Source organism: Armigeres subalbatus, chromosome 3 (genome assembly GCF_024139115.2).
Source record: "Armigeres subalbatus isolate Guangzhou_Male chromosome 3, GZ_Asu_2, whole genome shotgun sequence".
Lineage (NCBI taxonomy): Eukaryota > Metazoa > Arthropoda > Insecta > Diptera > Culicidae > Armigeres > Armigeres subalbatus.
Genome location: NC_085141.1, coordinates 11,025,520 through 11,051,533, shown reverse-complemented (window position 1 = coordinate 11,051,533; position 26,014 = coordinate 11,025,520). Strand labels below are relative to the sequence as shown.

At 41.4% G+C, this 26,014-nt stretch overlaps 1 protein-coding gene across 7 annotated transcripts in view; it reads left to right on the top strand.

Annotated features, from left to right (window-relative positions):
* The window catches only part of LOC134223746 (AT-rich interactive domain-containing protein 1B), a 325,354-nt gene that overhangs the window by 285,162 nt on the left and 14,178 nt on the right, over positions 1-26,014 (top strand). For 6 of the 7 annotated variants that reach the window (XM_062702936.1, XM_062702934.1, XM_062702933.1 and 3 more), the window contains 3 exons: positions 11,989-12,551; positions 20,267-20,429; positions 20,496-24,147. In XM_062702936.1, the coding sequence (XP_062558920.1) occupies positions 11,989-12,551; positions 20,267-20,429; positions 20,496-22,480 (2,711 nt within the window). In that variant the 3' untranslated portion in view covers positions 22,481-24,147. Of the gene's footprint in view, positions 1-11,988; positions 12,552-20,266; positions 20,430-20,495; positions 24,148-26,014 lie in introns of those variants that run through there. The other variant, XM_062702938.1, reaches the window with a different exon arrangement.

Here is a 26,014-nt window from a genome sequence, read left to right as displayed (position 1 = left end):
AGGACACGCAGGGTGCGTCATGCACTGGCCCCCCTTTGAAGCATTACTTTCTGGTTGTACCGAAGGGACAATGGGCTTGGCGGCAATGGAAACGGTTTAGCCGGTCGGGGATGCAGCCCTGCCTCCCTCATTGGAGGTGGCCCCTAACCCAGCACTTCCTGGTCAACCCAGGATGTCTGTTGAGCAGATCCCCCTCCATTGTTTAGGAAGAAAAAAAAAAAAAAAAAAAGATGCCATGTACAGATGTGCTCGACTTGCGGTTAGCGGCAGTTTATTGCATTTAATCTATTACGTACATTTAGGCCGATACAAATATTTAAGAACTATTTTGTCTCCCCCCTTCGGATTTTTTTGCCAAAAAATAATATTTTGAAAGGGGAACAAAATAAAATTCAAGTCGAGTCAAGTATAAGACACTGAAGACGGCCTTACTGTTGAGGTCGAAATACGTATCTGTCAAGATACAATTAAGTGGTGGAATTCAATGGGATTGTTTTAACTCGTCTTATGACAAGTGAAAATTCTAATAATTTTGAGGATTTTTAAAACATTTTTCACAAGAGTTTTTTTGATTTTTTTATTTGAATATTTATTTTTTATTATCCCCCACTTGACCTTTCGGAGACCAGTAGGACAAAATGTTAATTAAATATTTATAACGGCCTTATTTACGCGATAAAAAATATGGGTTTGCATGGAATAAATGTCTTCTCATTGTTTTAGCAGGGGAATTAATACATTTTTTCCTTTTTGTAAAAGTCAACGGGCTTGGTGGTCATATGGCTACCACTTCTGCCTCATACGCAGGAGGTCGTGGGCTCAATCCCAGGCCCGTTCATTCCTCCTACTCTGTATCTTTCCATATATTTCTCATGTTCTAGCAGTCTCTAGAACTGGAAATGGGCTACAACTTGACTAACTCTAGCAGGTAACTGTTAGAATTCGAAATTAGCAAAAAAAAGCTCGTTTCGGCATCCAATTCGAATATACCCACCCTTCCATAACTATCACATTAGCAGCCAACCTATGCCATGGAACCTAACCCCCAGATTTCAATAACATTCCGCATATACTCGTGGCGAGTGCAGAGGTGTTCTCGGCTTGCAGGGCGAGTGATTGCATCATCAATCTCCCCCGATAGATTGTGAGGACGTGGCCAGCGCCGGTTACCTGTGCAATTGCGATAGTTCTGGGCCGTACGGAGTTGCAACTACGACATGCACGGTTAACATGCTCGTGCTCCAAGCTTTTTGTAAAAGCCATGCGCAGTCTTAATTCCAAAATAAAACTTAAATTGAACTTAAGAATAACAGTTCAATATTTATCTAATATTTGCAAAACAAAATTACATTCGATTCTCAGTCTGCTTAATATTTATCCTTGAATTTGATTATATATGCCAAAATTATTCAGATAAATAATTTCGCCTATTTTGATAATCACTGAAGAGGTTTCCGAAATAATTCCTGGGGAATTTACGAAGGCATCCCTCACTATAATGGTTAGCCCGGTGATCAATACATCATGAATGAAACTCTCTTAAAAGATGAAAATTTGAAGAAGAATTGGTCATTTTGTATAAAAATGGCCTCTGGTTTAATAGTTTTGTCCGACACTGTACAATTGAAAATGTATTGAACACGGATCGTTGCTCCTATCTATGGACAAATAAAACGTTTTGACATCTTCAAATGAATTCCTGGAGAAAGCTAAAAATGAATTCGGAAAATCAATTAGGGGATTGCTTTACACATTCTTTTGAGAATTTCCTCGGAAATTTTTCAAGAATGTATTAAAAAATACAAACTTACTAAGGATTTTTCAACGCTATTCCAGGAAGAACTAGCGAAGGCATTTGTGGATCAAATTTAAAGGAATTTCCGGAAAGTTTTCCAAAGGGATCGCTAAAGGAGTATCCATAGGAATTATCAATATAATTTTCTAAAATATCCCTTAAGGAATTTCCAAGATGAGTCTCCGAAAAAAATTCTGGAGGAATTTCCGAATGCATCAGTGGAGGAATTCCCAAAGCTATTTGTTAAGAATTTTTGTTAAAGGAATTTTTGAAAGAATACACCAAGGAATTTCAAATGGATTTTCCAAAGGAATTCCTAGAGAAATTTTAAAGGTATTCCTCAAAGGGATTTCAAAATGATTTTTTGAATAGAGTCCCAAAGGAATTTTGAAAGCAATTACTATAGAAGTTTAAAAGAAGTTTCCACAGGTTCAATGGAATTTGTAGAGGAGATGCTAAAAAAACTCTCTATAGGAATGTCTGAAGAAGTTACGGGAAGAATTTCCAAAGAAATACCTGGAACAATCTCCTCTAAGAATTCCAGAAATAATTTCCAAATAAATTCCAGAAGGAATTTATTTAAATTATTGAAGAAATTTCTAAAGAAGTTTCCGTAGGAATATCCGGAACGATTCCTTAAGCGGTTTTCTAAAGTTTTAATAAAGAAATTTCCGAATGAATTTCTAAAAAATTCTTAAGAAATTGAAGAAATATGCTTCAATAATTTTAACTTGGTCGTTTTGTTGTAGTGCATATTGGATTTCATCAACAACACTGGTTTGACGTTTTGGTATCGGTATTTTGGCTGTTAGATTCAAGTAAATAGATGTTGGTCACACGAATAAGAGCGACATTAGCAATCTTATACTTTTGCATCAACTGTATTTCTGAACGAATTTGTAAAGGAATTTTCAAAAGAACTCCTGAAAGAGTTTCCAAAGGAATTGCTAAACGGAATAGGTGAAGGAGTTTACGAAAGAACCCAAAATGATTTTCCGAGGAGTTTTTGTAAGAAGTTTTGAAGAAATTCCCAAACAAGTTCCCGGAACAATTCCTCAAGAAGTATTCTAAAGTTTCCCAGTAAAATTTACCTAATTATAAGCCAAAGGAATTCCTGAATAAATTTCCGAAAAAATCCTAAAAAAATTCTTGAAGAAATTTCAAAAGAATATCTGAAGAAATCTCCAAAGTATTTTACGAAGGTATTTTTGAGGTATTTCCTCAAAAAATTATCGAAAGAGTCATCGAAAATGAAATCCTGGAGGAAGTTCCGAAGGAATTCACGAAAGAAATTACGAAGCATTTCTCAGAATTCCCTCTTGAAGGAATTTCTGATTTTATTTCCGGAGGATTTTCCTAAGAAGGGGATATTTTTGATGGAATACCTGGAGGAATTTCTTAAGCAGGGTGGCCAGTGAGTCGGGAAATGCGGGAAATGCGCTTAAGGATGAAGGAAGGACTGGCATAAATAGTAAATTATGGTGCCATAATGAGATCAGGATGTGTAGCAATAGTAGAATTTTTTTCTCCCAGGTTTCTCGTCTACATACATAGACAAAGAACTGGAAAGAATAAGCTTAGGCTGTTACACCTTTTTCAACTGTTGTTCACGAGACGAGCCAGCCTTGGGCTGAAAGTCTCCTTAATAAAGATATAAAAAACTCTTGGTCTAGAACTATCGATTTTTAAAAAAAGGTTTTGAAAATTGACCTTAAATTAGTCAAAGAATCGACATTGTCTCTACTAACGAAACTAAATAAATTTATGACAGGAAACATCAATTAAAAGCACTTTTAAAATAAAAAATGATCAGGCACGATTTTTTTTTAAATTAGAATAGAAATTTTTATTTTAAATTTTCAAAATTATATCGGGAATTTTTCCAAAATTATCGGGAAAAAGTAGGGAAATATGCGGAATTTTAAAATGGAAGTTAACTGCCGTAATCTGAAAAAGTGACGTAACAGCCAATTTACAACATGCATGTTTTCCATTTTTCTGTTAAAGAGCTCGATGAGTACTACTCGTTAACATCATTTTTGGAAAATGGCGTATACGTCACTTTTTCAGATTACGGCAGTTAAGGGGTCACCCTGGTTAAGTAATTTACGAGAAAAAATGTTGTTGTGAGGCCTTCAATTTGTTTTTTGAAAAACGTTTTTCGCAATAATTATGTACTTTTTTGAAAGTTAAAAGACTTAACTATTTCATTTACTTCCACTATATTCTATATGGAAGTAAATGGAATAGTGTAGTCTCTTAGTAACATTTCATCTGAGAAGCTCAAGATTAATTTATCATTACTTTTTTTAATTCATTATTTTGCTGAAAAAAAAATCTATATATGGCACGTTTGTTTCTACCTGGAAATTAATTAAGAGCACCTGGAAAAATCAGGGAATTTTGTTTTCACAGATGAGTAGACACCCTGATTGGATTTTTAAACAATGTTTTGATTATTTATTGAATGTCTTTGAAATTGTTTATTACCATTCCAAATTGGCTTTTTGGGCAAAAGGGGATTCATGTAGAAAGACTTATTGTGGAGTAATTTTGAACAATTCTCTTGATTTTAGGCATAAGTCTATATACAATTTAAGCTCTCAAGCCGAGCTGATTGCAAAAAAAAGTGATTCAGTCAGACAATAAATAGAAAATTTAGAGGACCAAAGGTGTATATCGACCCCCGGACTTTCTCAGAGATGGTGCTGTTGGCGAATCTTCCTGTCAAAAAAATATTTTTTAACATCATTATGATCTCTGCCATTTTGGGATTTTTATTTTTTTCTTGTCAGTCTTTTTGGGAACACCAAATTACGCTTTGAGTCAAAAAGAAGGTTTTTGTGTTCTTAAGATCATTCTGGCATGTTTTAAACTTTTTGTGTGGCAGTATCACCCCTGCATGGCTGTTTGACATTGAATAATTTGTCGAATCAACTTCAAAGTATACCAAGGCCCGATCATTTTTGCCTTTCTCGTATACAAAGTATACGTAAAGGCTATATGTTCGCTCCAAAAACAAACTTTTTATAGGAGGCTCGGAGACCCATAGTGTTATATACCGATCGACTCAGCTCGACGAATCGAGGTGATGTCTGTGTGTGTGTATGTGTGTGTGTGTGTGTATGTGTGTGTATGTGCGCAAAAAGTCTAGCCCACTTTTCAGGCACTTAGCCCTAACCGAGTTGCATTCGACGCAGAATCCTGTCCCATTGTTTCCTATTGAAAATTGGCCGGATCGCAGGCCTGGTAGCGGGTCACTTTTTAGTGACTTGGTCACTTTTTTTCGGGTCAGTCACTAAAAAGTCTCTTTTTTCGACCTCAAGTCACTAAAGTCACTTTTTCTCGAAAAAAGTCACTATTTTTAACTATTTTGATTTGACTATGTTTCGTGAGCATCGTCGAGGAATGAGAATTTTTTTTTTAAATGTATTCATGACGAACATGAAATGACGAATTTAGGAAAAATGACTAGGTACTTAGTACTTTTTGGCCGAAACGCTGTTCGGAGATTCTTCGAGACTCCAGATTCGCTGTGAATCTCGGTGTCATTAGATTTTCAACAGCGATCAATTGAAGGGTTTTCGTGTCACAGTTTATGATTGGTTAGATACAGTGGCGTAGCCAAAAAATTGGTCTGGGGGGGGTTTTCTGAACATATTTTCATTCGAAAAAAAAAAATTTCTTCTAAAAATTTTGTCTTTGGGGGGGGGGGGGGGGGGGTTTATGCCCAAAACCACCCCCCTGGCTACGCCACTGGTTAGATAGTAATGCAAGCATGATGGGCACAGCGGATTGTGAATCTAAATTATTCACAAAGCCAATAGCTGACTCTGCTGAGTTTCAACCTTTTTTGAAAACTGTTAAACTATACACTTTATCAATCTTCCGGGACTCGCACAGTTGTAAAAAGTACAACACCTTCGAAAAAAGCTCGCTTGTCGTTCATAAGAGGGGCGAGACTGCCTGGGTGATCCAGGAGTATGCGAGTCCCGGAAGGTTAATTGTTAAAGTGTAAAGTTTAACAGTTTTTAAAAGAGGTTTTAAACTGTTGAATAGATTGATCTTTTTAATTAAGGATACATTTCCTGTTGTTTCGGGGAAATTATTAGTGAGCGAGGGCTTGCTCTAATGTTCATTAGTGCAAACCCAAAACAAACAATGTTTCAGCTTTTTTTTTATAACCAACACCTATATATTGGTTGGTAGCTCGAGCTTCTTGTTTAGGCTTTTTAAAGTCCTTTTTTTAAACTATCATTTATTTGGAAGGCTCATTTGCCGTGAAGCGTTACGGAGCCGGAATCATGTTTTTAATGCAGTTTTTCATTATTCTTATACACTAATGTTAGTTTTGAGGAACCGAAAGACTCGCGGTTTGGTCGAGGTTAGGGAATACAATTATACAATAGGAAAGGAAGAAAATTTATTAATTACAATGCTGATGTTCACACAGTTGAAATCCTTGCCAATGTTTCACATCTGTAACGAGACAAACATTTTTAGGGACACAGCAACGAGAGGAAGACATACGAATGGGGTTTAACGGTAGACAATAGAAGGAAGATATTCTTAAGGTCACTCCTGACGGAATCCAATTTTTAAAGTACTCGCGTTTTCAAGGGCACACCATTCGACACGGAAGCAGTGTGCCTTGAAAAGTGCCTTGAAAAAGTGCCCTTGAAAACGCGAGTACTTTGAAAATTGGATTCCGTCAGGAGTGACCTTAAGGGATTACGACAGCAAAAGGGATGGATGGAAGACGATTATAATCTAACATCAGCAACTTTCAAAAACTGGTGGACAAGGGACATGTATTCGAGATCAAGACCCGCCAACACTTCCCTAATAGGCTTTGGCTGCTTTCTTTTTAAAGTCCTGAGAAAATTCTTTAGGTTTTGAAATTAAATCTATGTCTAAAAATTAGTTATATAAGTTTCGGTTATAAAAAAGAGCTATTTTTACAAACAAGCGAAGATTTTCCAAATAAATTCGAACCCATAATAAACATTATTGCACATTATTCTGTATGACTTGCCTCAAAGTTGTGCTATTCCAGTGGTGAAGGGGGTGGAAAAAAATAAAACAGGATCAAATAAAACAAACTTATCAGATTTCACTTGTCATAAGACCAACTATTCCATTTATTTCCATCACTTTGTAAACTTTAACCAGTTTACTCATACTTAACTCAACTTGAGAGACTAAAGACGTCTTTACTGTTGAGGTCGAAATACGTATACATACTAGTGAAGATTGCAAAGTAAAGGAATTAAATGGTGCATGAAAAGTGAAGACATTCCATTAAATAAGCACACAATTTCCTTTTCATAGGATTTGTTGAATAATGTTTTGACAATTCATATATATTTTTTTTTTAATTTATTGCCCCTTCAAATTCTCGACCAAAAGATATTAGGAGGAGACATAATTTTTGAAAATTATTTTTATCGGCCTTATGAACTTCAAATAAAGTCCCTTTTCGCACTTCAAATGAAATTAAAAGTCACTATTTGGTCACTTTTTCTGCAGCTGAAAGTCACTATTTGGTCCCTTTTTTCGCCAGTGTTGGTCACTAAAGTCACTATTTTGAGCAGCATTGATCGCTACCAGCCCTGGGATCGGACATTGGGCTTGGAAGTTATAGCCAAAATACTTTTTCTCATAAAAAAGCGCGTAAAAATTTATAGCTCACTTTTTTAGCACTTACGCTCAACCAATTTCCTCGCAACAGGTTGCATTCGACACAAAAACATGTCCCATTTTTTCCTATTGAAAATTGGCCAAATCGGACTATGGGCTCGGTAGATATGCCCAAAATATTTTTTTCTTCATACCAAAAGTGCGTAGAAATTACTCACTACAAAAAAACGAGAATGGCACCATCACCACTAGGTGGATTAATCTGGGTTTTTTTTTTCAAACCATGGGAACATTTCTAAATTTATACTGGAAAAGTGGGTAATCAAACATGAAAATCTAGTAGCCACCCTGATAGCTGCTTGCGTTCACAGATGTGCGAAACAGTGCTGCGAAATGTCGTGAAAATGTCGGCCGACCGTCGCCTAGTCAAAAAATTTTATTCGCTCAATGGATTCTTTGACTTATTTAAGGTCAACTTTCCCAAAGAACCCATATGTTGACGCCTCTAAGTATTTTAACAATCGAAAAATTTTAACAATCAAACAATCGAAAAGTGCTGTTTTTTTAAATATTGGTCCGATTTTGAACGAATTTTTCAGGCCGGTTTACACGTGCAGCACTTTTTCGGTTTTTGTTTTCGATTTTAAAAATAATTAGTGGCGTCAACATATGAGGCGTCAAATATGGGTTCTTTGGGAAAGTTGACCTCAAATAAGCCAAAGAATCGACTGAGATAATAAAACGAGATAAAACTTTTGACGGGAAAGGTCAATTGTTATGATTACTCTCTATCGCAAAGCCATACAGTGAGCTACATTTTCGGCGTTGCGATTCATGCTTCTACATTCGTTGCTGAATGATGTTGCTTGCTATGGTTTACTAAGAGAGTCATTCTGAAGAGCTACGCACAATGTCAAAACGAACGCTCTTTACAATACGTTGATACGTAAAACGAAAGCTAATTTTCTACACAGCGTTTGAGGTTTTCCCTAAAACAAGTGTGTTGCCGGAATGGGGCAAAACAATTGCGTAGTATTGAGTTCTCCAAAGCCAGAATCATCAATACTAATGTCGCTGTGTAGGATGTATATAATAAAAGTGGATGCCGCAAATACATCACAAACACTGCGAGAGGAATCGGCGAATTCACGCACACTTTTATTCATCTGGAGATCCCAATAGATAATTTTCACGCACATAATGTTCTCTGGTGCGGAGTCTGCAGCTTTCTCTATAAACAAGCAACCTTGGACGACTGTCTTACTTGATACTTGATGGGCTACAGCTCTTTGATGAACCTACGACGAATGGAGTATCCTTCTCCACTGGACTCGATTCTGGGCCAATCGCTTCCAGTCGCCCTGAACCTTGAGCGCCCTCAGGTCCTCGTCAACTGCAAAAAGCCATCGTGTACGCGGCCTTTCACGAATCCTGCGGCCTCTTCCGGGTTCTCTACTAAATATTATCTTCTGACCACTGTCATGACAATCAAATCTGCTTCTAGAGTGACAAAACAAGGCTGAACAATGACACGTTCAACATTCCTTTTTTTTTGCAGTAGGCTTGTGTCCGTAATGGCGTGTCGAAGAGCGCAGTGAGACACCGATGCATATTTGGTTACAATTAGTGATGTAGTGACCTGAATGGGGTATTGATTTGGTATTCAATATCTCCCAATACCGAATTTTCAGTTAAAACTTTTTTTTACACTGAACGCATCCCCCGTGTAAAAAAAAAGAATCGGGTGTATTGGGTATTGAATACCTTATCCAAGCATTTTTCTCTTCTTTTCGTGCAAAGTTCTTTATATTTGTTCAATGTCTAAGAAAAATTAATGCGTAGCTGGGACTCCCTCAATATCCGCGGCAATAGCACCAAACGATGGTCTGTACGTATTTAGTTTTAAATCGTGATATAATATGAAAATAGAGCACTGGAGCATACTCACCAATTTAAAGTCCAGTTGTTGTTTAAAATCCAGAATTTGGGCCACCAATGCATTATCTTTTCCATACTGACCTTCCTATATCTGATTCGAACCTTCCAATCCAAAATGATTGCCACATAGCTTATCCGTTGCAGAGCTTGATATGTCCTTTGCCATGGCTGCCAAGAACCGTAGAACGGCGAAGGAAGTAGAACATCAACAAATCATTGGCCAGCAATTATATTCGTCGTCGATTGAAATCGAACTAATTTCTTGAAGGAGGCTCACAGGTACACAACTCAAGAATAGACACAATAATCTTTTAAATTTCTTTGTATGTTTTTCTTGATAAATTTAAAATTTGATGGAGAGAACGAAAAACGCTTCCAATAATTCGAATGCAGCAGCAATGCAAAAAATGTCTAAAGTTCAAACCTGATTAGAATCGGAGTGAGGAAATCAATTTTAAAATAAAAACAAATTTGATATACCTACATATTATTTTATTTTATGTGCGTTTGTCATCCAATCTTAAATGAGTGTGACAATAGTCACAATCCATCTCCGGTCCACATGTCAAGTCAAAAATGCGACAAATTACTGCATCATATGTTCGCTCTTGCTCGTATCCCCATCTATCTCCTCCATCCCAGTACCTACGCAGAATATTAACGGCCGCTGTTGATGGGTATCGTAAAAGTAGTTGGCATAGATGGATAAATGGTTGACTCACAACAGTTGTGACAAGCTGCTAAATATCTGGTCGCGTTTCTATTAATAATAATTTTCAGTGTTGAACAAGCTGTTTTCCCCGGCTCGAGTTCCTTCCCGGCGACGCCCGACGCCACATGGTTGAATGGATGATTAGGCTGGTCCATAGATAGTCGTTGTTGTTTGTATTTGGCATACCCTTTGAAGTAAAAAATACATATAAAAGCAGAATGATCATAAATGTTTAAAGCATTCGCTGTTCCGATTTGTAGCCATCAGGCCTGCAATTAATGCGACTCAAAATAATTCTCCGAAATAAATATAAACCAGTCTAACAGATAATGTATACCAACACCGAACCATTTCCACCAATAATGGGGTGAAGCTGGGCGCTGAGTTTGAGTCGGGACGTCGACATAAATAATTTCCCACGTGATTTACGGTCTACCAATCGACACGGCGAGGCGACGAGTTCGATTCTTCTTGTTTGTTAAAATGAGTCTTCCGTTTGGATAAACAAAACTGGCGCGAGTTGAGTGCCATCATGCCGCCGTTCGGCGTATAGAGCTGAAAGATGAGAAAGATGTGGAAAATGATCTCAGCTGTCATAAAGTGGGTAGCTTGACTGTTTGTTGCAGGTACTTTGTTCTGATCTTCCTTTCGGTCGTTCCCGAGCCCCGACCCGGCTCATCTTCCTCTGTTTTGTCTTGTACGCACTTTATCGTCCTTTGTTGAAGGTTATTTTGAGGATTTAAAATAAGCTCACTTTCGTGACTAATTGAGACAGTGGGGTGTAACATTTGGTGGTTTTTAGGTTTTCCTTTTTTTTATGCTCAACCGAAGCAGATGATGACTCGACAGATGATCAAGCCTGACATAGCCTCGGGGTCACCACGTGCACTGGGGTGGTCGTAGAAATAGATATTTGTGCAGCCGTCATAGGAGCACAATTAATGAATTAGGAGTTCCTAAAATAACAGCTTGATTATAGATTGATCGTCTTTTTATGTAAAATCGCTGGGTTTCACTCACTTTCAGAAAAAATAGGTTCAGCCCCAAAGGTGTAGTATGAACCAATAAACGTGTTTATTTATTTACTATTTTATGTCATTATTAACGAAACTTTCAGGCCCAGACAGATTTTTTAAAGTTTATTTACCTGTGTTTGAATTTAAAAAAAAGAATACTCCAAAATTATGATATGTTGCAAATGAACGAGTCCCATTATTTACGATTCTTCAGACGGTTTTTATCTAACATTTGAACCGTACATAATGCCCCACCCATTGATGTTACTAGAATTGAACTATTGAACGGGATTAATTTCCCATCCTCGCATAACGGCTTTTTCGAAAACGAAAACATTCGAACAGCGTGAAACAAACAGCATGAAAAGTATTATATCTCGTAAACCAGTTACCAACTACATATTTCATTAAACTCACCCAAGTCATCCTAATGTAACTATGATGTATGCACTCCACCACTGGGCAACGATGTGTTTTGCTAGTTCATATCTGGCAAAAGCACCGAAACCATGTCAAGCATATCTGTCTTCGACTCGGTAAGAAGCCATGTTGGCAGGATACTGATACGAGTGGAACGATGATGATGCATGACGGTGAGGTGCCAGCAGGGATGCTCTTCATAGTTGGCAAATCGATTTGCGACATACTATAAGTGGTGTCGTCGGTGGACGGAGGGAGTCATTCTTCTCGTGAACAACAGTGAATAACATGATACATGGCGATTTTCAGATGGCGAGCCTTGAACCGACAATATGTTTCATCCAATTCTACAAATACCTACATAATGAATGTCTGTTTCTATCTCTGACACCAGAATAATACTTAATCATCCACTGCTATCCACATTAATTTAAACGTTTTCGCTTCCTTTTTCTCTCTTCCAACAGTTCCATCCAAGCTGGCACAAAAGCGTCCAGTCACCAGCCCAGCACCACCAGTTCCTTCGCCACAGCTACCGCAGCATCATCCGTCTTCCGTGTCACCGCACGCGAATCACATTGTCGGTTCGAATCATTTGCCACCGTCGGCCGGAGCGGGGCCACCCGGGGCGCACGGGACTCCCGTAGGCGTTGTCCAGCCGTCGCCGAATTCGTCGATTCAGAATGCCTCCGGTGGCGGTGGGGCAAACAGCGGCAACAGTCGTGGTTCCTTCGCGGCAGCCCTGCGTAATCTGGCCAAACAGGCCGACGTCAAGGATGATGAACCGGGCGGCGGTGGTGGTGGTGGCGGTGGAGGGCCAGGCGGCGGCGGAGGGGGCGGACCAGATCGAATAGCCGGTGACGGTCGAGGCAATCCGGCGGCACAAATGGATGTACGCCGCCAGGTGGTGGACGGTCGGGATCTGAACGATTCGCGGGGTGGCTCTCTGCAGGAGAGCCGGGTGAGGAGCGCTGACGTTGCCCGGGGCAGCGATCCAAAGAAGCGCTCCTCGCCACAGCCACCAGAAAAGGTGAGTGAGAATAACATTTTTACTAGTGCTCAATATTGTATATCTAAAACCTTAAGTGGGATATGAGAATCTGATTTTTTTTAATTATACCAAAGGTATTTGGCATAATGTGTTAATAACTGTTAAATAATCGTTAAATAATAGTCTCAAATATGGTGGATTGTTTGGCATAACAACCCAAACAGAAGTAATAAATAATTTCTTTCCCAGCACTATTCTCCCGAGCAAAACAAATAAATTTTAAAGTAAAAATTTACTCAAAAAAAACCTTTTTTTTAAGTACCCATTTGACCAAAATAAGGCAAGTAAGCACAAAATCCTTCTTTAAAAACACGCATTTGTCCGGAATACGGTGAATAAGTAATTCATTCTTTCAAAGCACACGATTACCCGAAATGAACCGTTTGCGTACTTCGAGACGATCTTTATCGATGACTGGTTCGTAGGGTTCAGTCTTGCAATATTGTTAATCGGATCCCTTGAACGCAAGTGGGTTCCAGCAGTCTCGCGGCAGAAATTCGAGTTTTTTTTTGGAAGTGAGCGACATACGACATAGATCTTCCACTGTGGGTGGGAAGACAACACCTGACGCACGACATGCCCAATATTTGACCTCGAGGTGAGGGAGTGCTTGAGTAATTCGCTGCATTAGCCTACCAACCGTAGCAACGAAACTTGTTTCGTTGGAATCACCCTTGTTTTGAAGGCCACAAGGTTCATAAAACATGTTCCCCGGTTAGGCTGTATACCACAAAAATCGAAAAGGAGTGCAACTTTGTTGAACATGCGATATAGGCCACAGATAGAATTAGAATAGAAATAGAAATATAGAAATAGAATTTGACATAACATAACTTCTTGACCGGAGTAGCTCCAGGTTGATCAGCTGGCATCGGCTTTCGTAACTCGGTAGATGAAACTTATCTTGCCAAGGTAGCCTACGAAACGCTTGATGAAAATAAAGGTAATTAACAAGATATATGAAAAATGGACTTGAAAACTAAGAAGGCTTCGGGTCCTCTTGAAGTGGAGAATTCCGCGCTCCTTGAAAGGAGGCTTACAAGCCTATTGAAAAGAGGCTTCAAAGCCTCTTGGAAGGACGCTCTCGGTCCTCTTGGAAGAATGCTTTCGAGTCTTTTGGAAGGAGGTTTTCAAGCCGCTTGAGAGGAGACTTTCGAGCCTCTTGGAATGAGGCTTTCGAGCATCTTGAAAGTAAGCTTTCAAGCCTCTTGAAAATATGCTACCGAACCTCTTGAAAGGAGGCTTCCGAGCCTCTTGAAAATAGGCTTCCGAGCTTCTTGAAAGGAGCTTTTTTTGCTTCTTGAAAGGAGGCTTTCGAGCCTCTTTAAAGCAGGATTCCGAGCTTCTTGAAAAGGACGCTTCCGACCCTTCTTTATAGGAGGCTTCCGAGGCTCTCGAGCCTCTGAAAAGGAGGCTCCCGAGCCTTTTAAAAGGAAACTTATGAATCGTTTAGAAAATGGCCTTTGAGCCTCTTGAAAAGAAGCTTTTTTGCCTCTTGAAAGGTCTTCAAGCCTCTGGAGAGCAGGCTTCCGAGCCTCTTGAAAGGAAGCTTCCGACCCTTTTTGAAAGGACGCTTCCTACCCTTCTTGAAAAGACGCTTCGGATCCTCTTGAAAGAAGGCTTCTGAACCGTTTGGAAAATGGCCTCTGAGCCTCTTGAAAGAAGGCTTTCACGCATCTTGGAAGGAGGCTTTCACCCATCTTGAAATGAGGCTTGCGATCCTCATGAAAGGAAGCTTCCCAGTTTATTAAAATGAGGCTTTCGAGCCTCTTGAAAGGAGGCCTTCGAGACTTTTGAAAAGAGGGTTCCAACCCTTCTTGAAAGGACGCTTTCGAGCCTTTTGGAAGGAGGCTTTCGAGCCTCTTGAAAAGAGGGTTCCGATCTTCTTAGAAGGAGGCTTCCGACTCTTCTTGAAAGGGGGCTTCCAAGCCTCTTGAAAAGAGGCTTATGAACCGTTTTGAAAATGGCCTCTGAGCCTCTTGAAAGGAGGCTTTCACGCATCTTGATAGGAGGCTTACGATCTTCATGAAAGGAGGCTTTCGAGCCAATTGAAATGAGGCTTCCGAGCTTTTTTGCCTCTTGAAAGGAGGTCTTCGAGCTTCTTGAAAGGAGGCTTTCGAGCCTCTTGAAAAAAGGCTTTCGAGCCTCTTAAAAGTAGGCTTCTAAGCCTCTTTAAAGCAGGATTCCAAGCCTCTTGAAAAGAACGCTTCCGACCCTTCATTATAGGAGGCTTCCGAGGCTCTCAAGCCTCTGAAAAGGAGGCTCCCGTGCCACTTGAAAGGAAGCTTCTGAATAGATTAGAAAATGGCCTTTGAGCCTCTTGAACAGATGCTTTCAAGCCTCTTGAAAGGAGGTCTTCAAGTCTCTGGAAAGGAGGTTTCCGAGCCCCTTGAAATGATACTTTCGAGCCTCTTGAAAGGACGCTTCCTACCCTTTTTGAAAGGAAGCTTCCGACCCTTTTTGAAAAGACGCTTCGGACCCTCTTGCAAGGAGGCTTCTGAATCGTTTGGAAAATGGCCTCTGAGCCTTTTGAAAGAAGGCTTTCGCGCATCTTGAAAGAAGGCTTGCGATCCTCATGAAAGGAAGCTTCCCAGTTTATTAAAATGAGGCTTTTGAGCCTCTTGAAAAAAGGCTTCCGAGCCTCTTGAAAGGAGGCCTTCGAGACTTTTGAAAAGAGGGTTCCAACCCTTCTTGAAAGAACGCTTCCGGGCCTTTTGAAAGGAGGCTTTCGAGCCAATTGAAATGAGGCTTCCGAGCTTTTTTGCCTTTTGAAAGGAGGTCTTCGAACTTCTTGAAAGGAGGCTTCTAAGCCTCTTTAAAGCAGGATTCCAAGCCTCTTGAAAATAACGCTTCCGACCTTTTATTATAAGAAGCTTCCGAGGCTCTCGAGCCTCTGAAAAGGAGGCTCCCGTGCCACTTGAAAGGAAGCTTCTGAATAGATTAGAAAACGGCCTTTGAGCCTCTTGAACAGAGGCTTTCAAGCCTCTTGAAAGGAGGTCTTCAAGTCTCTGGAAAGGAGGCTTCCGAGCCTTTTGAAATGAGGCTTTCGAGCCTCTTGAAAGGACGCTTCCTACCCTTTTTGAAAGGAAGCTTCCGACCCTTCTTGAAAAGACGCTTCGGACCCTCTTGAAAGGGGGCTTCTGAACCGTTTGGAAAATGGCCTCTGAGCCTCTTGAAAGAAGGCTTTCATGCATCTTGAAAGGAGGCTTGCCATCCTCATCAAAGAAAGCTTCCCAGTTTATTAAAGTGAGGCTTTCGAGCCTCTTGGAAGGAGGCTTTCGAGCCTCTTGGAAGTAGGCTTTCGACCCTCTTGGAAAAAGGCTTCCGAGCCTCTTGAAAGAAGCCTTTCGAGACTCTTGAAAGGAGCCTCTTAAAAGGAGGCTTCCGACCCTTCTTGAAAGGACGCTTCCGAGCCTCTTGAAAGGAGGCTTTCGAGCCTCTTGAAATGACGCTTTCGAGACTCTTAAAAGGAGGCTTCCGACCCTTTTTGAAAGGAAGCTTCCGACCCTTCTTAAAAAGACGCTTCGGACCCTCTTGAAAGGAGGCTTCTGAACCGTTTTGAAAATGGCCTCTGAGCCTCTTGAAAAGAGGCTTTCACGCATCTTGATAGGAGGCTTACGATCTTCATGAAAGGAGGCTTTCGAGTCAATTGAAAGAACGCTTCCGACTCTATTTCAAAGGACGCTTCCGACCCTTCTTGAAAAGACGCTTTGGAACCTCTTGAAAGGAGGCTTCTGAAACGTTATTGGAAAATGGCATCTGAGCGTCTTGAAAGGAGGCTTTTACGCATCTTTAAAGGAAGCGAGTTTCTTGAAAGCAGACTTCCGAGCCCCATAAAAAGACGCTTCCGAGCCTCTTGAAATGAGCCTTCCGAGCCTCTTGCAACAGAGCTACTCATCTGTTCAAAAAAGTCCTTTTAATGTAGGTTTTAGTTCAACAGATTATTCTTCACATAACATATTCAACCTCAATCCGATAGAATACATAACAGATTTTCAAAATTTGTTCCTTCGTCGTTTTGTCCTTTTGACCTTTTGTCCTACAGCCCTATATACACTGTGCTGGTTGTGCTAGCCAAAATAACTAGGCTTTGATTTACTGATTGCCACAATGCATGCTAGAGCTCATTCCTGCGACGTTTTGGTAAAAGATGGTAGAAGTATAAGTGGATGAAGAAGTTGCTATCAGAATCATATCTGTCTGAGAGTAGAGTGTTGGAGACCCCTACGCCAGATTACTCAAATCCAAAGCCAGAACGACTCTGAGGAGAGCTAACAAATGCGGTGATATTCGGATGCACCTAGCACGACTGGGTTGAGCAGCTCAGGGTCATGCTCGCGCGTTTCTTTATCTAGTTGGTAGCGGTTGCGGAAGGACTAGAAACTAGCGAGCAAGCGAGGGTACGGAAATAACTTGATACTTGTATGCGATAAGGCTTCGGAAGACCCCATCCTCCAACTCAGACGCAGGACCGAAGCGACTACAGGTCGGCAGAGACTTCCGTAGGGCTGACGGAAGATGTGTTTCAGCTAGGTGGAAATAAAAAATACGGCAGGATTGATTAAGCAGGACGATTAATGACCGTGTAGGATGGTACTCGATGAAGCCTGGGAAGATAATTTGTGGAGATAGAATATAACTGACTTGTTCGTGCAAATCTACCAAAACCCGTGGAAATCGGATTCGTTCTTCTAAGAGGTGCATGTCTTTCTTGTTCTCTTTTCATATGTCTTTGGATTTAATAAAACACGGATTCGACCCAACAAAAAAATCTACAAATAATCGAAGAAAAAGTAGGCGGTATCCAAAAATTATTGGAAATATAAGATGGGCCGAGCAATTAATTAAATCTATGCGCGTAAAACGCGCTAAGTTGGTTCTTGTTCTTTACATTTGCTTTCCCTTTGCAGCTCTAGTCAATTGGATGTCCACTTTATTCATTTATTTAGCTTACATCTAAACAGAATCTCTGAATCAACATTTTGACGTCACAATACACGGTTCGAGACACATATCTCTCCATTCTGGATTGCACCTCACGCTCGCTAAGTCGTTCTGTACCTGATCAGCCCACCTCGCTCGCTGTGCTCCATGCCTTCTTGTATCTGCCGGGTCGGAAACGAACACTATCTTTGTAGAGTTGCTGCCCTGCCCATCGTACCCTTCCAGCTTTAGTTTTAGTACCATTTGGATACTGGGTTCGCCGTACAGTTGATCGAGCTCGTTGTTCATCCTTCGCCGCCACACCGTCCACTTGCGTAGATTGAATCCCGCGGAATTTAGGATCTCACAAGCTTGGTTTTTCAGGTGTCTCGCTTTGTCGGTATTCTTTGCCCCAGACAAAAAGTCGTCCATGTGAAGCCAAGCACTATCTTCAGAGCAGCAACTGGAAGCACCGATTCTTAATGCTTTGCTGCACCTCGCATTGCCAGATATGACTCAAATTCATAACGGTGGAAAGTCAGAAATGCTTGATGGGTTCGTTTGAGTCTCCCCACCATACCACCACTCGTTGATTGTCCAGTGGATGGAACCCAGACTTGGCGAAATATGTAACTATATTTGATCGCTGGTAAGTTAAAATTTTACATCGAGTGACACAATGCGTAGGCAAACGGCAGAGGAGCTACAATTGTTTGTTACCAACTTACTTGATACTTGATGGGCTACAGCTCTTCGATGAACCTACGCCGAATGGAGTATCCTTCTCCACTGGACTCGATCCTGGGCCAATCGCTTCCAGTCGCCCTGAACATTGAGCGCCCTCAGGTCCTCTTCAACTGCAAAAAGCCATCGTGTACGCGGCCATCCACGAAGCCTGCGGCCTCTTCCGAGCTCTCTACTAAATATTATCTTCGCTTGACGTTCTTCCGGCATACGAACAACGTGACCAGCCCACCGTAGTCTGCCGTGTTGTATAAGCTTAATATTATCCAGCCCTTTATACACCTGGTACAATTCGTGATTCATGCGACGCCGCCAGATACCGTTCTCCTGTTTACCGCCGAGTATTGTCCGCAGCACCTTACGCTCAAACACTCTGAGAGCTCTCCGATCAGCCTCCTTTAACGTCCATGTCTCATGGCCGTATAAAGCCACCGGAAGAATCAGAGTAGTATACAGCGCGAGTTTTGTTTTCGTTTGCAGACTACGGGACTTAAGCTGGTTACGAAGTCCGTAATAAGCCCTATTTGCAGCTGCAATACGCCTTTTCACCTCGCGGGTAACATCATTATCGCACGTCACTAATGTTCCAAGATACACAAATTCTTCTACCACTTCAAATTTTTCACCATCCAGCACTATTTCGCTACCACCACCACTAATGAACCCACGTTGATTGCCAGCGACCATGTACTTCGTTTTGCTGGTATTGATCGTGAGTCCAATCCTCGCTGTCTCCCTCTTAAAAGGCGCAAAAGCCTCTTCCACGGCACGGCGATCAATTCCGATAATATCGATATCGTCCGCAAATCCCAGGAGCATATACGATTTTGTGATAATGGTACCGCTTCTTTGCACACCAGCTCTCCTAATCGCTCCCTCGAGCGCTATATTGAACAGTAGGTTCGAGAGTGCATCACCCTGCTTTAATCCATCTAAGGTAACAAATGACGTCGATATTTCATCCGCAACCCTTACACTTGATTTCGATCCGTCCAACGTTATACGAATCAGCCGTATCAGTTTCGCCGGAAAACCATGTTCAAGCATAATTTGCCCAACTACTGCCATGAAAAAGGGTTATCGCTAATAAAATTAGCGAAACAAGAATCACTTAGTGTTTGTGTTTTCCGAAATACCATTAAACGATTTGGTATGCATAACACACAATCAAGGTTGACGAGATGAAGCCTCGAATCGTGTATTGTGACGTCAAATTGTTGATTCAGTGCTAAATCTGTTAAGCTAAATAAATGGTCGGATAGAGGTGGCCACTAAGCCAAATTTGGAAAAATAAAACTTGTCAATGGTTTGAATGAATAAAAAGGCATATCAGTCAGAGATTGCACAACAAAGTGTGGAACCTCGATCGGAATGGTCCAACTCTCTAAGGAACGTAATTTGCTACAAATCTCCTACCAAAACGCTGTTTTTTTGTGAAAGTTTGGAGTAAAAGATGAAGGTTTGAAAAGCGATTTTTCTTATGTGTTATGAAAACATAGAGGCTTGACACTGTTTTTGCCATTGTTTGGCATTCTTACACTGTGCATGTACCACCATGAAGTGGCATGAACAAAATAATGGTTAATTTGTAAAGGAAACCAATAAGGTCCATTGAAGAAATTTAAGCTTGATGAACGTAAGCTTAATCGACGAGGAATGGCTGTCAAAAACCACATGAAGAACGTCAAGAAGAAGTTGCAAGAACTGACCATATCCACATTGTACTTTACCAAAACCAAATGTACTTTTATGAATAGTGTTGGGCTTCCTTCAATAATGTAATTTAATTTCCAACGCAAAAAAAATGGACTTCGCCACTATGTCGAGCCAAACATGTTTCCCATTCGCTTTCTTCTAGATAAGTAAATACACCGCCTTCGGAATTTCGTAACTATAATTCTTTAGTAGTTTTGTTTTAGCATTTACCCATCCCCTACAAGAGAAAGGGCCCGATAATCGCACTTGTCTCGAACAGTAATATTTACATGCCCAAAACTAAACTGCGTTTTTTTTCTTCTAATTAACAGATCCAGCGCCTCAATCCACCCAGCGCGAGTGCAATGCAAACCGAACTACTAGCGCGCAGTGGATTCCAACCATACAGGCCAGACGAACGGTTGACTCACCCAGCCGGTTCCTTCCCCATGGATGCCTATGCCGGTTTCGGCTCAATTCCCGGCTTGCCACCAGGTTGGTATAGAAATAATAACACTCCCCCTCAACAAACAAATGCACTGAAAGCAATGCTGATTACAGGCAACATGTTCAATCCTGCAGCCCTGGCGTACCACGATCCGTCCATTTACATGGATCCCCGATTTATGCTGAGGGCCAATCACCACTCGGCTGCAGCAGTAGCAGCGGCTGCGGTGGCACATCCCCTGTACTCATCTCTTCCATACGGGCCAAATCTGTACGCCGGAATGATCCCCGGTATGGGCATCGGTGCCCAGAGCATCCACGAGCAAATGAAGTTGGATGAGGAACGACGTCGGATGAGGGAAGAAGAAAGAGCCGCCAGGGAGGCACGAGAAGCCATGGAGAGGGAAAAGGAACTGAGAGAACAAAGAGAACGCGAACAGAGGGAGAAGGAGCAACGAGAAAAAGAAGAGCGTGAAAGGCGCGAAAAGGAACAACGTGAGAAAGAGCAGCGAGAACGAGAAATGAGAGAAAAGGAAGAAAGGGAAAGGAGAGAACGTGAGAGGGAACGTGAACGAGAACGAGAACGCATGATGGCAGCATCCCATCTGCAAATGCATCACCCATCTTTGGCGAGGCCATTCTACCCGATGGGCCTGCCAGCAGGATTAGGACTTTCAATGAGGGCCCCAGGCCTTCCTTCGCATCCTTTACATCCTTCGTTGAGCCTAGGGATGGGATTAGGTCTACCACAAGTGCCACAACAACCGTCAGCATCATCGTTGAATATGTCGCATACACCACCGACCAGTCTAGGTGGTCACCCATCAATTCCAACTAGTTTAGCGGCATACAGTCATAGCTTACCACCATCGTCGATGAGTTCCAACTACCACAGTCTAAATCTTGGAGGTCTGCCGGGTGCTCAAAATTTGAGCATGGGCCATTTTCCACCGCCGCCGGCTCATGTATCTCTTAATTTATCAGGATCTCCAGGATTATCCTCCGGCTCCCCACAGCTGAATTCAGCTCCGTTATCCTTGTCAACAAAATCTCATCCTTCCATTATCAGCACAGCAGCCCTTCCCTCTCATATTTCACACTCCCATCCCTACTACTCAACGATAGGCATCCCAAATCAACATCATGCAAAACTTCTTGATCTCTTGCCCACACCACCAAACAGTAATTCTGCATCATCGGTCAGCAACGCAAAACCCGCAACAGCACCAACAGCGACAACAACATCCATCAATAGCAGTTCCGTTCCTCCTTCAGCAGTTCCTTCCGTTGCCGTTGGTGGCCCACCGCTGTCATCTGTAAATAGTACAAACATCGCTAGTATTAACAACAATCATCATCCCCATCATCACCGAAAACAGGATTCGCCACGATCCTCCCCGGCGCCACCTACGTCATTGACCAAAGCCGGTATCCCGGTGCCTGCATCTCCTTCCCAGCTTCAACAACTAGATAGTTCCAATCTAATCAAAATCGCCGTACCACAATCTGACCTGACAGGTCCTCCGACGGTGGCGCCAGTGGCAGCGGTAACGGAAGAACGAAGATCACCAGCGGTGGCAGCAACAGGGAAACCCGAACAAGACAGCAATGGACCTGCTGTAATGCCTGCGTCAGAAGAACCTACTGCAGATACAATCAAAGAAGACAAACGAAGTGAATCCACTCCCGTTGGAGGCCCTCCGGGACCCGAAGCGGAAGGAGCTGCAGATAAGAAGTCCCCATTGAACGGCGGAGGTACTGGCGGTAGTCCGGCTACTGCTCCAGCAGCTGCTGGAACGCCTCCAGCCGTAGCACCTTCCCAAGCTGCTTCAGGTAATAATAGTAGTACTAATAACCATAGTAGTAGTAGCAACAGTAGTAATAAGAATGAACAAAAGGAACGTGATGATAAGGGCGGCATCGGTGGAGGGGATCCACTGGGTCGCAATGGTGCTAACAACAATAATGGTAGTAATGGTCCAACTGTTGATGGAACTATTGAATCGTTGGGTAAACAGAAACAACAGCAAAATACGAACGGAAATGGAACTTCTACTCCTGTGACGGCCACCACAACAGCTGGCAAGGAGAACCGATAGTCGAATCTAAAATTTTAATCATTTCGACTGTGCGAGTTTATCAAGCTGATAAATTCGCCACAACCGTTCTTGAAGCGGTTGCAATAACACAGGAGAGTTGAGATACAAAGCAAGATTTATTCCAGGGATTTAACATGCTGGTCATTTAAACACATAAAGGCAAGAATAGTTTACACAAAACTGTGTTTGTTTCATAAAACACATCATAGTCGTCACGTTTAGCGATACTTCAAATATCAGAGAAACTATCAATGAAAAAGTCAATGTGGGCTGCATATTCCTGTGATTCCAAGTTTTCCGCATATGTCTTGATTTAAACAATCCTAATTACCAACAGCTGTTCAATTTTAATTTCAATCAAACACATATTTGTGTGGATTATTCTTGTGGTGTCCATATTAAAAGCTTCTATTTCAATAACATCCAAACGTTTATGTAGAATGTGATTAATTTACATATAGAAATTAAAATGTTTGATGTTTACAATCAGTTATTCGCTGATTTACAGATTCAATAAATAAAACCTGAGCACAATAGCCTTTAGAAAAAGTTTTTGATTACGATATGTAGTGGTTAACCCTCTCATTTAAATTTCAAGTTTTTCAATTTTACTCTATCGTTCGTTCTCACAATGCCGAAACAACCAAATCCCCGTCATCGCCGTAGCTGCAATAAACCATCGTAATTAGCTGTCTAAGTTTGTTGCGAAACCCCATTATGATCGGAACCAAGGATGGTGTACTTGGTTTCATTTTAATCAAACTACTTGTTATTCAAAGCTGTAAAAGTGGGTTTAAGAGATTTAGGAAGCACACATTTATTTGCCGTCATAACGATTACGTTTATTATTCTATTATCTAAATAACTATATGTTTATACCTATTTTATCTTCGATTGTATCCATTATTAGTTAGTGCTTAATAGAGCGAGGCTACACCTCGATTGATGATTCGATGAATGCTGCGAATGAATTTTTGTGACTACGTAGTTTAGAAATAGGTACAGTTCTCTTAAGATTATGCACATTTTTACGTGTGAGGAGGAAACAATAATTAGACATAGAGGAGATGCATCGCTACCAATAATGCATATATAAGTTGGATCAAAATATAAAAAGAAGCTACGCTAAAGATGATACCCCATGTAAGTAATAGAACATACAGAAAGTCAAACCACATACTAATTTATTCGGAGATTAGTTTGACATCAAATAAGTAGATATGTCAAAATTTATTAAGTACGGAGGAATATGATTGCTTAATATTTTAAGTGAAAATACAAATTCAAATGAAGCGCATAGAAAACGACACACACTGGCACATGTGACTCACGCAGAAAATTATTAAACGTTGTAATGTTCCAACGAAAGCCTAAATTCGCAAACAATCGATGACGTAATAAACAATACTTTGACAAAGTAGAAACGAACGCGTTGAATGGAGAGTGAGAAGTCTTCTGAATTGGGCTGCATTCGTTGGGGGTATGCTTGTAATTCAATTAGAATGAGAAAATATGATACACTAAGGAAACTATTTGATAGTTGGTAGTATTAGCTTAGCAGTGAAATAAGGCAAAAACAAATATTATCACTAGTAAATATTGAGAGGAAACTGTAAAAACAACAAAACAAGTAAGAAGAAGCAAATGCACGTTTATATAAAATATTATTTTTTCATTGTCGTTTTTATTTGCTGTAGTTGTCACATCTTCCTTTATTTACCGATCATTTTATACCAATACAAATAATAATATTGTATTATTTTCCATATATGGCTTTTGTTTTTTTTTTCAATCGGTTCTACACTCTAATTTTTATCTACTCAGCGACCCCTGAGACTTTGTTCGATTCCATGCATTGGATGGCCATTTAAATCTCTACTAGTTATGATGCTTCGGTTTCGACGCGTGTTGTATATCGGACTCTAGGCAGATCACGCCGAGGTGGTGTTGACCTGGTTGGCGTTCTGAAAAGATCAAATCAAAACTTACTTACTTTTTACTTATGGATCCTGTACACCTCCGGTGGTGCAAAGGGCCGACTTGAAAGATCTCCATCCTGAGCGTTGCCCGGCTATCGCTGTAACCTGTTGCCAGGTTAGATTTCGGTCGACTTCTTTTATTTCTTTATTGAGGCTTCGTCGCCATGAGCCTTTGGGTCTGCCTCTGCTGCGATGTCCCGCTGGGTTCCAGTCTAATGCTTGTTTACAGATTTCGTTTCCGCCTCTGCGTAGAGTGTGGCCGACCCAGCCCCACTTCTTATCCCTAATTTCTGTTGCTATCGGCCTCTGGTGACAATGACGATGGAGCTCGTTCTTTGAGATCCAGTTATGAGGCCACCAGGCCCGAATTATATACCGCAGGCATCTGTTAATGAACACCTGCAGCCGTTGAGTGTTCTCCACTGATACACACCATGTTTCGCTAGCGTATAACAGCACAGATTTCACGTTAGAGTTGAAAATTCGTATTTTGGTGCGTTCACTTATCTGCCTGTTTTTCAGATATTTCTTAAACTCGCAAAGGCAGCCCTTGCTTTCTTGATCCGTGCGCCTATGTCGATCTTGGTACCGCCGTCTGACGCCATTTGGCTACCAAAATATTGGAAGCTTTCAACATTCTCCACTGGTTGCCCGGCTACTGTGAAACTGGAAGGAGTCACCGTGTTTACATCCAACGATTTGGTTTTGTTGACGTTGATGACTAAACCTGCCGAAGAGGAGCGCTCGGCAAGATCGTTGAGCTTACTCTGCATATCAGAGTGCCGTTGCGCGAGGAGTGCAACGTCATTTGCCAATTCGAAGTCGTTTAGGTGCTCCATGGTTATAGGCTGCCATGACAGCCCGTGGTTTGGTTCACGGTCAATCGCATCTACCAGAATCTCATCGATTCTGATAGAATACATCCGTGCTTCACACCAGCTACGACCCGGATAGTGTCGGACAGGACCCCATTGTGCAGCACTCTACACGAAAAGGCCTCGTACTGTGCTTCTTGAGGCCGATGATTTTCTCAGGAACCCCCTTGCGTCTCAGGGCGCCCCACATATTCTCGTGATTGAGACGGTCGAAAACTTTTTCGTAGTCAATGAATACCAAGTAAAGAATCTCTTGGAATTCGTTGACCTGCTCCAGAATGATGCGGAGCGTGACAATATGGTCCACACAGGATCTTCCGGCACGGAATCCGGCCTGCTGCCGCCGGAGAGTCGCATTGATCTTCTCCTGAATCCGGGCTAGGATAATTTTGCATAGAACTTTGAGAACGGTACAAAGCAACATAATGCCTCGCCAGTTATCGCATACAGTCAGGTCATTCTTTTTGGGTACCTTCACTAAGATACCTTGCATCCACTCGACCGGGACAGTTGCGGTGTCCCAGATATTACGAAATAAACGATGCAGTAGTTGAGCGGATGTCATGGGGTCAGCTTTGAGCATCTCGGCTGATATGCGATCGACCCCTGGGGCTTTATTCGATTTCATGCTTTGGATGGCTGTTTGAATCTCTAGCAGTGATGGAGCTTCGGTATTGACG